The sequence below is a fragment of the Ailuropoda melanoleuca genome, chromosome 15, assembly GCF_002007445.2.
Source record: "Ailuropoda melanoleuca isolate Jingjing chromosome 15, ASM200744v2, whole genome shotgun sequence".
In the NCBI taxonomy this organism is placed as follows: domain Eukaryota; kingdom Metazoa; phylum Chordata; class Mammalia; order Carnivora; family Ursidae; genus Ailuropoda; species Ailuropoda melanoleuca.
The window spans coordinates 79,949,025-79,964,182 of record NC_048232.1 but is presented as its reverse complement, the minus strand read 5'-3'; the positions used below and the strand labels follow the sequence as shown (position 1 = coordinate 79,964,182).

The following is a 15,158-nucleotide window of genomic DNA, read 5'->3' as shown; positions in this document are numbered from 1 at the left end:
GCTTTACGACTCATGCCTTCTTCCGTTGATTCCAGAGGAAGCTAGAGGGCAGTTTACGACAGCGCCGATTGTGTTTACGGCGCCGGCCGGTGCGCGCGCATCTTTCCTCCTTTTCCCTGTTCTTCGGAGGGAAGCTGGTTGCGCCGTCTCTGACCCGGGCCATCTCTCGCCATCGGGGCCGGCAGAGGCCTTTACAGGTGAGTGGAGTGTTCCATAGGGTTCCATGGATTTCTGGAACTGGTTTGGGCTGGGCCTGGCCTTCGGAGGCCTCCCGGAAGAGACCTCCCGTACGTCTCCGGTCGCCTCTGCCCCTCCGCTGGGCGGGGCAGGAATCCGCCTTCGGGGACCCCAGGCCCGACACACTTAGGGGTGCGGGGCACGGCCTTGTGGGTGAGGCCCCCTGGCCTTAGGCTCCGCTTTGTGGCCACGGACTGAGCGACTTTGATAATATCTCTTAGCCCCGTTGGGTCTCGGGGTTTTCAAAGTGGCCAGGGGCTCCCAGAGTTTCTGTGAAGGAGTTATTGGGGGGGTTCCAAGCTGAGCAGTGTTCGACCCTGCTCTGAGGAGTTCACAGTCCAAAGGTTTTCTTTCCTTTTCTGTGAAATGGACAGCTGTGGGGGCATAGGTTTCATCTCTGATCTGAAACTCTCCTCCGGGACTGATGGCGTCTGATCTGTAGTGGCCTGTATAATCTACACGACACCGTGGCCCGCCGTACACAGGGCCCCTTCTGAGTGCCCTAGGGTGCCTCCCCACCCAGCCCCTGTCAGCGATACCTCTGTCACTCCGATACAACGGCTGGCTGTTTCTGCTTCTGGTTCCGTTGTGCTCATTCTTATTTTACTTGCGTTGAAGCCAGGGGACTTCCTCCCACCTGCTGGAGCCTTGGGTCTGTTTCCATCTTGAACTGTGGCAGAATGACTAGATTTTTTTTCTTTTTAACACGTTTTGAAATATTGTTACTGGGTCACTAGGTACGGTCTATAACCCCATTTTTTTCAGGCTGCCGCCCAGCTATAACATAATGGGAGGAATGCTGGACTTACGGCAGACAACCCTGGAAATCAACTCTGTGTGGAAACAGTAGGCGGAGCAACAGCTTAATTGGCCAAGCTGCAAATTTTTAATCTCTAAAATGGGGGTGTGGGGGAGTTAGTGCTGTTCACTAACTTAGCAGTGTGTGACACACTGTCGGAGCTCAATAAATATTCATTTTAACGAGAGTTATCTTGAAGCTGCCACTCCTCTCAATGCTCTTCCTGTAGTATAGCTTAAGTTGAGAGTCGGAGGATGAAGCTCTCGGGTACGTTCCCTGTTGCTGTCACCCTGCTGTCACTTCTGTAAGAAGCCTGAATCTCTCCCCATCATGGAACATAGAACTTCATATGATCACTATGTCTGTGCGCTTTGATTACTCTCCCGGCTCCAGAAATACTTGTGCAGTGAATTTTCCTCTGGGAGCACACCCGAGGATTACGATGGATGATAAGTGCGTAAGTGCATCGGGTTTTGATAGGAACTGTCAGGCAGAAAGACCTGCTTGAGAGGAGCTATGGCATTACGCAGAGTGTGGGTCCCAGCCACACTGCTTTGGTTCAAATCTTTTTCATCAACTAGCATTGCAAATTTGAACAATTTCTTAGTTTCTCTGTGCTTCAATTTTCTGATCTGAAGAGTGGGGATGATACTAGAAGCTACACCAGGATTGTTGGGGGCATCCACTGAGTTTAGGCAGGGTAAACGCAAGAACATTGACTGGTACTCATAATATTTACAAACGTGATGTGTGGCCGCTTTTACGACCTAAGGTTTAGGGTAACCCCAGCTTTCTGACAGGCTTTTTGCTTGGCTCTGTGCCCGCTTGTTCTGCATAAGGATTTGCATTGATTACAGAAAATCAGAAGAACAAGAAAGAAAAGTTAAATATCAGGCTATACTTATGGGCTCTTTTTTTCTCAGCGCTCTGTGTAAACGCATTTTATGCAAGTCCCAGTTGTAATTATGTAGCATCTTAAAATGGAAGCGTTTTCATATGTGTAACTACCAAGTGTTTTGCAATGATCTTGTGCTATGAATTAAACAAGGGTCTTACTCATTTTACAGATGAAAACCCTGAGACTTAGGGAAGCTACGAATTGTATGCCTTGGTGAAGGTTTTTCTGAGAACTAGAACACGGTTATTGAACTTGAGAAAAGTTTACTACATTCCATCAAACCTGAGACACCACTGAGTTTAAGAGGCACCACTATGTTATGTAGCACTAAGAAAGACAAACTGTCAACTAAAATTAGACAACCGATCAGGCATGAGGTGCAGCCTCATTTCAAAGACAAAATAGTAGGGAAAGTGGGTGTCATGGAATCAGTGCAATACAGTAGATCATTTTTGTTAGTGGTCTTCCGAGTTTTAAGTATTCACAGTATCATCTACGAGGAAACAGATTGAGTTAGTAGGAGCTCAACAATTGAGTATTCCATTTTGTGTGTTGCCTTTCAAATTTTATCATTATGTCTTAGCTTACCTCAATGGAAGGCTCTTTGTACTTGGAGGCCTTTAAGCTACTCACATTATTTGTATTTTTAAGGTTTTAGAAGATGGCAAAGTTCATGACCCCTGTGATCCAGGACAACCCCTCAGGCTGGGGTCCCTGTGCGGTGCCCGAGCAGTTTCGGGATATGCCCTACCAGCCGTTCAGCAAAGGAGATCGGCTAGGAAAGGTACTTGCCTGTTGGTGAGAGTGAATCTTTTAAGCTGTGGCTTCTACCCTCCATTAGTTTATTCCAAGTTTATTCTCTCAAAAGCATAACTCCTGTGTTCCTTATAAGGACACCAGCTGGGGAAGGCTAGAATGCCTGGGTACTTCCAGTAGTCCTAGGAGAACTGGGCACTTACAAAGGCCTTGTGAGCCAGTCCTCCTTTGGTTTTTCCCAGACGGTATCTTCACTTACGGGGGTTTCTGGGTCAGCAGAAACGTGTCTGATTGACCTGTGTGCTCTTCTCTTGATGCTCTGACAGGTTGCAGACTGGACAGGTGCCACATACCAAGATAAGAGGTACACAAGTAAGTGTTCAACTGACTGCCCAGACAAGGGCCTTGGGAGGGTTGTTACTTTTTCTAGTAAGCTCCATCCAAAAGCAGTCTAGAACAGGAACAAAATGATGATGATAATTCATAGTTTTTAGGGGCATAGTCTAAACTCTAGACAGTATCTTTTGCTTTTTTATGGCCCCAGAACTTAGGCTGTTCATTAAATAGGTTTAATAGGTTATGGTGAGATTTTTTTTTCCCCTCCCACTTTTAGGGAACCACCAACCTTTTCATAGATCCATTGACTTCATTCCCATTTTGCACTCCAGTGCCTAGGGTTTACTGAACCTGGGAAGCCAATCAGTGGACCCCAGGTTTTAAGATCTTGATACAATAAATGGGTTGGGTTTTCTTCTTTGCCAGTTGAGATTCTTGGAAGTGACTACTTGGAATACTAAGTTAAGATTATCTGAGGTTGGACACCTGGATTGCTTAGTCAGTCAAGTGTCTGCCTTTGGCTAGGTTGTGCTCCCAGGGTCCTGGGATTGAGTCCCACATCGGGCTTCTTGCTCAATGGGGAGCCTGCTTCTCCTTCTGCTCCCCCTGCTTGTGTGCGTGCCCTCTCTGACAAATAAAATCTTAAAAAAAAAAAAAGTATCTGAGGCTGAGGTCAGCAGAAAGCATATCGTGACCCATTAGACTTGTCTGTTTTGGGTACCAGATGATACAGGTGGTTGCCTGTTTGCATAATGCATGCCCCACGTTTGCTCCTTCTGGGAGAGTAAATCTTAACTCCTGTTCTTACAGAGTAAGTCAGGGTGTGAAATGGGCTTGAGGTCCTCCGACTCTGTCTTGACTTAGAAAGTTCTTTAGACCAGAGCTATTCAAACTTGAATGTGCACATGAATCACTTAGGGATCTTAAAACGCTGATCCTGATTTAGTGAATCTGGGTGAGTCTGTCAGCATATACTTCTGTTGAGGGTCCAGAGAGCGCACTTTAAGTAGCAGGGCTTTAGACGAGCATGTGTGTAAAGTCTGTAGGTAGTAGCTGTTACACGTCACCGCCTCTGCCTGCAGATAAGTACTCCTCTCAGTTTGGTGGTGGAAGTCAGTATGCTTATTTCCACGAGGAGGATGAAACTAGTTTCCAGCTGGTGGACACGGCGCGCACACAGAAGACTGCCTACCAGCGGAATCGGATGCGGTTTGCACAGGTAGGCCAAGAGCCAGCAATCTGACCATCTAGGGGCCATTACCGTTGGCCGCCGCCTGCTAAAAATGCTACCTTGTGCGTATTGATGAAAGTGCATTTTCATAGGTCTTCAGTGACTTCCAGGTAGCGACCAGTGACACATTGTGCTAAAGTAAACTTATACTGGGTCCAGAGATGAATTTAAATAGTTGAGGTTTTTGTGGTAGGCTAGGACATTGTGCGTCTGTGCCAAGAGGGGGTGTCTGCATCAGGTAAAAAGGTGCCTGTTGCCTCATTTAATCGCTGTGTGCAGGCTTTATTAAGCAGATGGTCCAGTCGGGCTACATCTTAATACATAAAGAGGCAAACTGCAACTCTAATAGAAGCCCATAAACTTCAATAAAAAACGTGAACATACGTCTGTGCGAATTCCAAGTAAAGAACTCCCATTAAGCGCTGCCTATCGTCCGTCAGATCCCCAGGAATTTAACATGGGTGTTTTTTCTTAATTCCCAGCGGAACCTCCGCAGAGACAAAGATCGACGGAACATGTTGCAATTCAACCTACAGACCCTGCCTAAGAGCGCCAAGCAGAAAGAGAGGTGAGGTTTCCTGTCCTCCTGGAACCAGGAACCCTTCCAGGACTGAGCATACTCTGAAATCACTGGGCCAAAGCAGGAGGACGGTTGTCTTCCCCATCTTGACAAACAAAAACAAAAACCTTCCTGACGCCAGCGAAGCCACTGTTGGGCCTGCCCTCATTCTCCGAGGGCCACCATTGGCAGATAGCGGGGTGGGAAGGTACTTGGCAGTGGCCGGGCGCTGGCAGGAAACGAGGGCAGGTAAGAAGAGCTCTGGGGCTTCCCTCGGCTCGGGTCTACCGGGCCTCCTTCACACAGGGTGCTGGGGGCTGTGTCGTGCAGCAGCCCTGCCGGGCTGAGGCTGCCGGTGGCCTCTCTGGAGGGGGAGTGGAACCCACCTGGTCAGTGTGGGGGGCAGTGTGTCTCTTAGCAGCACCTGAGCGTGCACTCTTTTGGTCTGCTCTTTTTCATGAAGCCCGTTTTCTTAGTTCTGAGAAGTCAGTGATGCAGTTTAGCAGAAGAGAATGGCAGCTTCTGCCCTTCGAAACTCCACTTACCTAAGGATCTGCACCAAAAGCACAATCTTCTTGTCTTTCTAGAGAGCGCATACGACTGCAGAAAAAATTTCAGAAACAATTCGGAGTGAGGCAGAAGTGGGACCAAAAGTCACAGGTAGTGTATCCACACTAGAGTTCTATCTAGAAATTCAGTTTTGCTTATTTGGTTTTACAAGTGCTTTATTAAAACTTCACGTAATATACAATCCACCCATTTAAAGTGTACAGTTCAGTAGTTCTTGGTACATTCATGGATACGGGCCCACATTATCACAGCCAGTTCCAGAACATTCTCCTCATTCTGAAAAGAACCCCATACCCTTCAGCAGTCACCCCTTGTTCTCTCTCTCTAGCCCTCAGCTACTGCCAATCTCTTCTGTCTCTGGATTTGCCTCTTCTAAACATTTCATATAAATAGACTCCTACAACACGTGGTCTTTTGTGTCTGGCCCCTTTCACTGAACATGTTTTCACAGTTCATCCGCCTTGTGGTGTGTTCAGTACCTCCTTATTGCCGAATCTGTTGTGTGGATGTACCACGTTTTGTTGTCCGTTCAGTGGTACATGGGTGCCTGGGTGGTTTCCACTTGCTGCTGTTAGAAAAGATGCTGCCATCAATGTTCGTGTGCAGGTGCTTGTGGGGACGCTGTGAGAACGGAAGACACGTGTAAGCGGGAGACAGTCTCGGTTGGCAGCAGTTAGATTTTGCTGGATGCGATGCTTGCTCTGCTAACACCCTGTGAGAAATATAAGCAGCTGCGAGAGCTTCTTTTTAACATATGTACGTGTGAAAGAGCCGGTGTGCCCTGGGTGCCGACATCACCTGGGAGTAAAATTCCTGGTGGTTTTCGACCTCTTTACTCCTTCGGTCCTCTTCTAGATTGTAAACTCCAAAGAGTCAGGGATGCTGTCTTACAAAGCAGCCAGCACGTGGCGGATGTTCTGGAGAGATTTAGTGACTTAAAAGCCCTTCACACTGTTAACCTGCCTTTTGTTGATGTTACGTGCTGGCTGTAATTCTTTTCTCTCCCCTGGTTTTGCACTGCAGAAACCCCGGGACTCTTCGGTGGAAGTGCGCAGTGACTGGGAGGTGAAGGAGGAGATGGACTTTCCTCAGCTGATGAAGATGCGCTACTTGGAAGTGTCGGAGCCACAGGACATGTAAGTGGCTTCTCTGGCTACCGTTGGCCACACGTTTCTGTGTGTGGACCTGCAGCAAGTTGCATGGCTCTTGGCAGGAAGAGAAAGACCGTAGTTCATCAGAAGCAAAGCTTTTCCTGACGTTACAAAGAGCTGTTGACCTCAAATAGTAGATGGAAGTCAGTCAGTGGGGGCCAGAGCGCCAGGCCAGAAGTCCACGCAACTGGAAGCTTCTGGAACTACCCATGTCCCTGTCTTGGCCTCAGTCTCCCTGTCATTAAAAGGGGGAATTTGAGTCAATCAGTTGTGTTCATACTGTTCTGTGGACCCATATCTGGAGCTTAAGGGACAGGGACCTGGGTGAACTCGGAGAGCTTGTCTCTCCTGTTCTCGTCATAAAAACTCTCTCTTCTTTTATTTATTGGATTTCTGGATAAGACTTTGGATTCCATGGCTTTTTTTTTTTTTTAAGATTGATTTATTAGAGAGAGAAAGCACACAAGCAAGGGGAGGGCCAGAAGGAGAGGGAGAGAATCTCAAGCGGACTTTTGACTCCCCGCTGAGGGCAGAGCCTGATGTGGGGCCTGTTCTCACCACCCTGAGAGCAGGACCTGAGCCGAAATCAAGAGTCAGATGCTCAGCCAACTGAGCCCCCCAGGCGCCCCCTCCGCGGCGTGTTTTCTTTTTTAAGCTGACCTTCCCGTTTGTTGCGCGTCTTGCCCGCTCCCGCAGCGAGTGCTGTGGGGCCCTGGAGTACTACGATAAAGCCTTCGACCGCATCACCACGAGGAGCGAGAAGCCGCTGCGGAGCATCAAGCGAATCTTCCACACCGTCACCACCACCGACGACCCCGTCATCCGAAAGGTGAGCCCCAGGAGGAGCGTGGCCGGCTTCCGCCACGGAGGCCGCAGGAGGAACAGCACACGGGCATACGTGTGAATCGGGCAGTGCTCGGGAACCCCTTTAGATACGATGCTCTGAACGGGAGAGGGTCAGAGGGTAATACAGGCAGCGCGCTGGCTACGCTGGAATGCTGGCAGGGAGCCGAGCTGGGCTCATGTCCCACACCGCCGTGCCTCCTCGCTCCACCTCCCTGAGACCTCTTTGCCTTACCTCTGAAGCGGGTTGAAGGTGCTTCCCACAAGCCACGGGGTGAGGACGAGAGCATTGCGAGGTGCCGTCCTGGAATGTAGCGAGTGCCCGGAGAGCTGCAGGCCCTCGTGTGCCAGGCTGGTGCCTGCCAGTGGGAGCTTGCGGGCTGGTGTGCTGCAGACTCACCCGTCAGACAGCGTGCACGTGTACGTGAGGGCGTGAAAGCTGGAGTTCTCCGTGCAGATGGGCACTTAGACTTTTCTCTCCTTATTGTCTTTGCAGCTGGCAAAAACTCAGGGGAACGTGTTTGCCACTGATGCCATCCTAGCCACCCTCATGAGCTGCACCCGCTCCGTGTATTCCTGGGACATTGTTGTGCAGAGAGTCGGGTCCAAGCTCTTCTTTGACAAGAGGGACAACTCTGACTTTGGTAAGAAGCCTGTCTGGGAGCAGCAGAAAGGTGTTGGGTGTTGTGCTGGTTCGCGGCAAGTCCCTGGGACTAGAGAGTGGGCGGGAAACGTCTCCCCGCAGGCACTGACAGTCGTGGCTGCATTCCCTCCTCCCCCCACCTGCTCAGGGACCTGGAGAAGGGAAGGCCTGTCGCTGCAGTACGTCCTCGAGGCGCCGACATTCTGAGCCCTCCCAGGGCCCCAGTACCGTGCTTGCAGATGTTACTCCTTTGAACGGCACCTTGCTGCCTTCTTCCAACACACCATACCACCTTTAATACGTACTTCATATTTTTCTTTAAATTAATTCCATTTTTTCCTTCAGTGTATTTATAATGGGAAAACAACACTTGCACGTGTTTGTACCATACAAACGTGTATACACATACCATGAAGGGAAACCAGGTCACTAGAACATTACAGCAGTTGAGACCGAACGATGTGATTCCATACCTGAGGCGCTTAGGGCCTTCTGTTTGCTAAAAAGCTGACAAAATCAGACATTCTCTTGAGGAACCCAAAAAGACCGAAAGGGGATCAGTTTCTTAAGACGTGCTTGAATTTAATGCTGGAGAGGATCTGAAGTTACCCAACAGCGCCCCGCACTTCCTCCCCTCTGCACCCCACACTCGGGAGAGCCGGCTTGGCAGATGGTGGTTCTTGGGAGGACGGGCCTGTGTCTCTCCCTGCAGTGCCAGGCACATTGTCGATGGCTCAGTTTCATGGGTGGGTGACCATGCCGCCACTTTTGCAGACCTCCTGACAGTGAGTGAGACCGCCAATGAACCCCCACAAGATGAAGGCAATTCCTTCAATTCGCCCCGCAACTTGGCCATGGAAGCGACCTACATCAACCACAACTTCTCCCAGCAGTGCTTGAGAATGGTGAGGCGGTGAGAGCCTCTGGGCACCAGTTTCTGTTCTGTCAACCTCTGTCTCTGGAACCTCTGCTGTGTTGTAGGCTCTGGGGTTGTGGGACTGAGCAGGGCAGATGGGGTCCCTGCCTGTCATAGAGGAGCTCCAAGCTGGGGCTTTGAGGTCAGGCTGCCCGACTGAACCCCCGACCCACCACTTCAAAGCTTTGTGGTGTACGGTTCTTCTGTGTGAGGTTAGAGTACTAAGAATACTTGTCTCAGCCGGACAGGTTGTGTAGATTCCTTCAACTATTGTGACAGATATGGTGTTTTATACAAATACACTGTTTAGGTGCTGGAGATCTAGCAGTGAGCAAAGTTCCTGCCCTTAGGAGGCTTCATCCTAATGGAGGAGAAAAGACAGTAAACTAAATAAACCTGTGTTGTGACTAGTGGTGGCACGTGCTCTAGAAAAGTGAAACGGCGGGAGGAGGGCATGGCTGCTAATTCAGACACACGAAGCACACAGGTGGCACAGGCAGGCACTCGGGATCTGTCGGGGTTCATGCTCGAGGTGGGGGGTAAACACCGCCCACCACCACCAGCCCCTTGGGCTACAGGGAGCCGGCCAGGGCTGTAACTAAGCCGAGTGCGGGGTCTGGCCGATGGGCTCAGCCGCAAGTGCTCGCTGCCTCGTGACGCCTCTGTCTGTTGGCAGGGGAAGGAAAGATACAACTTCCCCAACCCAAACCCGTTCGTGGAGGATGACATGGACAAGAATGAAGTCGCCTCTGTCGCCTACCGGTATGTCAGCCACCTGGGTTGGGCGGCCTCTCTGAAATCCGATGTCTCCGGTGACCAGACAAGCTCCGTGTTCGCTGCAGGTACCGCAGGTGGAAGCTTGGAGACGACATTGACCTTATTGTCCGTTGTGAGCATGACGGCGTCATGACTGGAGCCAACGGGGAAGTGTCCTTCATCAACATCAAGACCCTCAACGAGTGGGATTCTAGGGTGAGGCATGCTTGGTCTCCCTGTCTGTGGTTCCTGTGGGCCGTGCTGTCCCTGGCTAGCCTTTGTGAGCCTCGGTCTCATGTCCCCCCACATCACTTACAGGGCTACCAAGATTTGGGTTTTTTTTTGGCTTCAGAGTTTCTCCTCCCCTTAGTTCCTTAGTGAGAAAGATCGTGTGTGTGTGTGTAGAATGTGGTTAAGGCTTAAGAACTTTTCTGCTTATTTTGCACACAGAAACCGGTAGTAACTACCTTCCCACAGGACTTTCTCCCTCTCTGTTCCCCTCTGCCCTCCCGTGGGCTCCTGGTCTCTGCGAGCGTCTGGTTTTGATCTCATCGTCTAGGTTGGCAGGTGTCCTGTAAGCCCCAGAGCTCTTTTTTTGATCTGTTTCACTTAGAGCAGCCACTGCCTTCTCTCCAGCCTTCTGATTTCTTCTTCCAACTCCTTCCCTTCTTGAACTCCGAGATTCTCAGATCAGCGAAGATTTGGCTCTTCAGGAGGCCTCTTGAAAGAAATGGGCTTCCTTCATCTTTCTTCTTTCTGCTTCCCTCTCATGCTGGTGATCCGTGATTGTTGGGCTGCTCCCCTCTCTGAAGCTGCCGGGGCTTCTGTGCCTGACTTGGCTGCAGGGGGGCAGTGCTCCCGGGCGCTGCTGTACCGAATAAAGGGTCCTCCGTGGGAAGGACAGCTCAGGCGCACGTTGAATGGGGTCTAAGGAGATACGGAGTCTGTGGGCCGTTTGCTCTGCCTTCATTAGATCCCCCGGGATCGCATTTACCGCTGTTACTTCCCACTCCCCGTGTGTCCCTTAGCCTCTGTCAGCTGATGAAGGGGCACACCAGAAGCCTTTCTTCAAGCTCAGCTCTGGGGCCACTGGCCGCCTCTTAGACTTCCTGCTGGGCCTCCCGATAGCGTTCGGTGTCCCTGTAGCTATGTGGCCTTGCCCTCTGTGCTGCTACCTGACTCTAGTCCTGCACGTTTCTTCACTCCCCACGCTTGTGTTCTCTGCTGGCTCCCGTCCTTCGTGAGCTCTGGGGGAGCCTTCTGTCAGGTCAGCCCCTGCATGGCTTTGTCAGTTACTTTTCTGTACAGCTTTGTATTCGTTGTCTTCTGTTCCGTAACCAATTAAAGGCTCAAAATGAATCTGAAGGTTCTGGAAGAAACTTCCAGGCTCATTCTAGTTAGCATAATTTCAGAGTTCCTTGCTGTTGTGGGGCTGAGCACCCCCGTTCTTGTGCCAGCTGTCAGCTGGGGCTTCTCAGCTCCTTGAGGTCCCCCACATTTCTTGCCTGAGGGTCCCTTCCGTCTTCAAATCAGCAACAGCGCGACCAATTCTTCTCGTGCTTCCAATCTCTGACTTCTCCGTGTCTGGCTTACACCCAGATATAAGGTTAGGTAAGGCCCACCCCGGTGGTCTCCCTGTCTTAAGGGGCCTTAATTACATGTGCGGAATGCCTTTGACATAGAAGATGCCTAACCGTGGGCGTGACCTTTCCTCATCTTCACAGGTTCCACCCACACGAGGGTAGGAGCCATCGGGGCTCATCTTAGAATTGTGCCTACCTCAGGCCTCAACCTTGAACTCTTAACAGTGATTCCTCAGATCTGCTTGGACTCCCATTCCTTTGTTTTTCTGCCGAAATCCGTTTCCCTCCGATGTCCTCATTTCTGTCATCACCTCTGACTTGGCTTTGTCTCTCTCCTGCTCCCTTAGACTCAGCCTCAAGCATCTTCTCTCTCTTGCCCACCCTGCCCCTTTGTCCCCGTGTCCCCCCCACATGCTTCTGTTGTACTGACGGGAGCGATCCATCTTCTCCCTCGGTTCTGCCATCATCACCCCAGTTTAGGACGCTGTTGATCATGCCTGTTACTGGGCATTTACTGGTCTCCTGACTTCCTTAGTGCCCTCCTCCACCCCAACCCCCAGCCGCTTGATCTCTGCCAACTAATTGTCCAAACCACTGTTCCCTTCGTGCAGCACGGCTGTGCAGAGAGGCTCCCGAAATGCCACAGCAAACTCACAAGAGTGATTTTGAGGGAAACGTGTGTTTACATACTACCCCTGAATGGTTTGGACCTAACTACTTAATTAACTCCAGTGTTTTTTTTGGTCTCTGGTTGCCATGAACCAAGACAATCTGGGAATCTGTGCCATGTGACCTTAAACCGGTCACTTCACTCTGGGTCCCAGATTCCCACTTCTATATAAGAGGTGGTGGGAGAAGACGATCTCTCTGCACGTGTATACGCACAAGATCAGACTCCGGCCTGTGGCTTTTCCCTCTATACCTGTCGGATCACGCCACCTCCAGCCTCTGTCAGTGTCCTCCCCTGGGTGAGCCACTGCATTGCGTCCAGGGAGCCCTCCCTTCCCACACAGCACACGTGAACGCTTGCCCCTGCCATTCACATGGCACTTGTTTCACTGTGCACACGTGGGTCCTGGTCTAGACGAATGGTGTTCCAGTTCGCCAGCTGCCCACTGTGTGGGATGCTATGCGCAGAGGGGTTGTGTCTCTGCCGTTTTAATGGTAACAGTCTTACCTTGGGCTACCTGTGGATTCCCCCACTTCCGAGTCCCATAAAGGAGTTCCTTCTCTGCTGAAGGAGGTCCCAGGCCTCAGGCAGTAGGAGCCCCCCCTTCACTCCTGTGCCTGGGCTTGCCTCCCGCAGCACTGTAACGGCGTTGACTGGCGTCAGAAGCTGGACTCTCAGCGAGGGGCCGTCATTGCCACCGAGCTGAAGAACAACAGCTACAAGTTGGCCCGATGGACGTGCTGCGCTTTGCTGGCCGGGTCGGAATATCTCAAGCTTGGGTGAGATTCGTGTCGGGNTGGGGGGGGGGGGGGGGGGTCCTGAATTCATCTGCTGCAGGGAGGGGTCTGCGGGCGGGGCTCACCTCTCCCCTCTCCCTTGGGAGGAACTGCCCCTTGGCCCCAGGTCTTGCTGTGCCTCTGTGTATGCGTGTCCCCACCACTAAGGCCCCTCTCCCTGCTAGCTACGTGTCCCGGTACCACGTGAAAGACTCCTCGCGCCACGTCATCCTGGGCACCCAGCAGTTCAAGCCCAATGAGTTTGCCAGCCAGATCAACCTGAGCGTGGAGAACGCCTGGGGCATCCTGCGCTGCGTCATCGACATCTGCATGAAGCTGGAGGAGGGCAAGTACCTCATCCTCAAGGACCCCAACAAGCAGGTCATCCGCGTCTACAGCCTGCCCGACGGCACGTTCAGCTCCGATGAGGACGACGAGGAGGAGGAGGAGGAGGAGGAGGAGGAGGAAGGTGTGTAGCAGGCCTCTTTCTGAAGTCTAGACTTAGCGAGCGAGGGACTCCTTCTCTGGAGCCCTGAAGTAGAACTTCTGAGAGTTCCCTGACACTCGACTTGGGAGCAGCCTTCATGTTGGCGCCAGGGGCTATTTCAAGAACCTTTAGATCACATGAGGGCCCCAGGGCGAGAGGGGCCTTTTAGAGGCTAAGATGAGTAAGAAGCATAGAGGGGAAGGCAGTGGAATGGGTAGCCGGTGGCCTGAAAGAGAAAAGATTCCCTGGGCTAGTTCCGCCGACTCCAGGCGGCCTCTTTCCTGCTTCATTCACCAGCTGGCGACTGAAGGAAATCCCTGTTAGCCCCATGGCGATCCGAAAGGCTTAACTTCCGAGCGGAGGTGGTAAAAATCACAAGCAGTTCACCAGTGTGACATGGCTCATTTCTCTGACGTTTTGTGTCTTTCAGAGGAAGAAACTTAAACCAGACGGTGACATGAAGCTGGAGTTTGTAATTCCGCTGAGCCTAGAAGGGCTTGGGTGCTTAATGGAATGCTTGTCTGATTCTTGCTGTCTGAAGTTTGACGGTGGAATAAAGTATAACTATGTAGTCTCTTACCTTCGTCACGTGCTTCCGTTGTGATTGGCAGCTTTTCCTCCTTCCCCCACCCCCAGTAGCTCTTGGGAGAGGGACGGTGAGGTACAGTCGTGTTCTATCGGGAGCTCATAATCAGGGCTCCTTCATTCGTTCCCGAGCATTACTCATTTTACTCTCCCGTCAGAGGATGAATGTCCTAGATGTTTTTGTTCTTGGAACCGCCTGACATGATCCTTTCCTGGGGCTGATTGTCACTTGTGAGGGACATTATGGAGGTCCCCAAAAGAGGCCCGTTTCCACAGGCCTGGGTGCCTGCAGGCTGTGTGCCAGACCCAGCTGTTGCCCTTAGAAACAAATCACTAGTAAAAGGGAAAGCAGGGCACGGTCTTTGAAGGTTGAGGTGGGTGTGCTGCGTATGAAAGAGACTGCCCCAGAAGATTCTGATGGATGCTCCACTGGGTGGTGATCATTGGGCTGTAAATTGTTCTCAAGCTTGGTTTGGGCTGGTGACAGAGTCCCAAGCCGGCACCCTCAAAGCAGTGTGTCACAAATCAGCTACAGAATGCCTAGGATACGTACTTTTTGTAAGTGAACAGTGTTCTATTCTTGATGGTTTGAAGTAATTACCCTGCCAGGTATTATACTAAGCTTTCTATAAATACCTCATCTGAGCCTGACCCAAACTGGAATGCTGGTCAAAGTGATGTCATTGTACTGATGAGGAAACAGGCTCACCTTTTGAGTAACATTCCTGAAGTTACTAATCAAAATAATTGAGCATCAGGGGAGCCTGGGTGGCTCAGGCAGTTAAGCATCTGCCTTTGGCTTAGGTCATGATGTCAGGGTCCTGGGATCGAGTCCCATATCCAGCACCCAGCTCAGTGGGAGGTCTGCTTGTCTGTCTGCCTCTCCCCTTCCCCCTGCTCGTACCATCTCTCAAATAAAATCTTTAAAAAATAATAATCGAGCCTCAGAAAGCAACCAAACACTGGTTTTGCTACAGTTAGCCAGGGCATGCAACATGCTTCTTGGGGAGTCTTCAAGATATGTAAATTGTTAAAAAGCAGACCTTAAAGTCTTGTGACAAGTGCCATGGGGTTTCAGAGTTGGGCCTGGTCCTCACCAAACTGCCTCTTGCAGACCATGATGCAATCCAGTGGAATTAGCTGGGATGAGTGGGCAGGTGGAAGTCAGTTTCAGCCTTGGGCCCTCAAAACCGCACCAACTTCCACATGCTTCATTTATTTTATCTATCCCCTACTTTTATCCATCCTGCTTGGGGCCCTCAAGCTGATGGCTTTAGTCCCGACTCAAACCTTTCACCGCATCCCCCTGCCTGTCAGCCTACTGTCAAGGCCCTGCCATACTTCATAAGTCCTGACTTTGCT

At 51.1% G+C, this 15,158-nt stretch overlaps 1 protein-coding gene across 1 annotated transcript; it reads left to right on the top strand.

Moving 5' to 3' along the window:
* Positions 1-45: 45 nt before the first annotated feature.
* EIF3D (eukaryotic translation initiation factor 3 subunit D) lies at positions 46-13,790 on the top strand. Its single transcript, XM_002914521.4, has 15 exons — positions 46-197; positions 2,586-2,718; positions 3,017-3,062; positions 4,109-4,245; positions 4,740-4,825; positions 5,404-5,476; positions 6,410-6,522; positions 7,234-7,366; positions 7,877-8,024; positions 8,798-8,928; positions 9,616-9,701; positions 9,782-9,911; positions 12,585-12,727; positions 12,910-13,193; positions 13,642-13,790. Exons 2-15 carry the CDS (start codon positions 2,596-2,598, stop codon positions 13,653-13,655), a joined length of 1,647 nt encoding a protein of 548 aa, XP_002914567.2. The 5' UTR covers positions 46-197; positions 2,586-2,595; the 3' UTR covers positions 13,656-13,790.
* Positions 13,791-15,158: the final 1,368 nt, after the last annotated feature.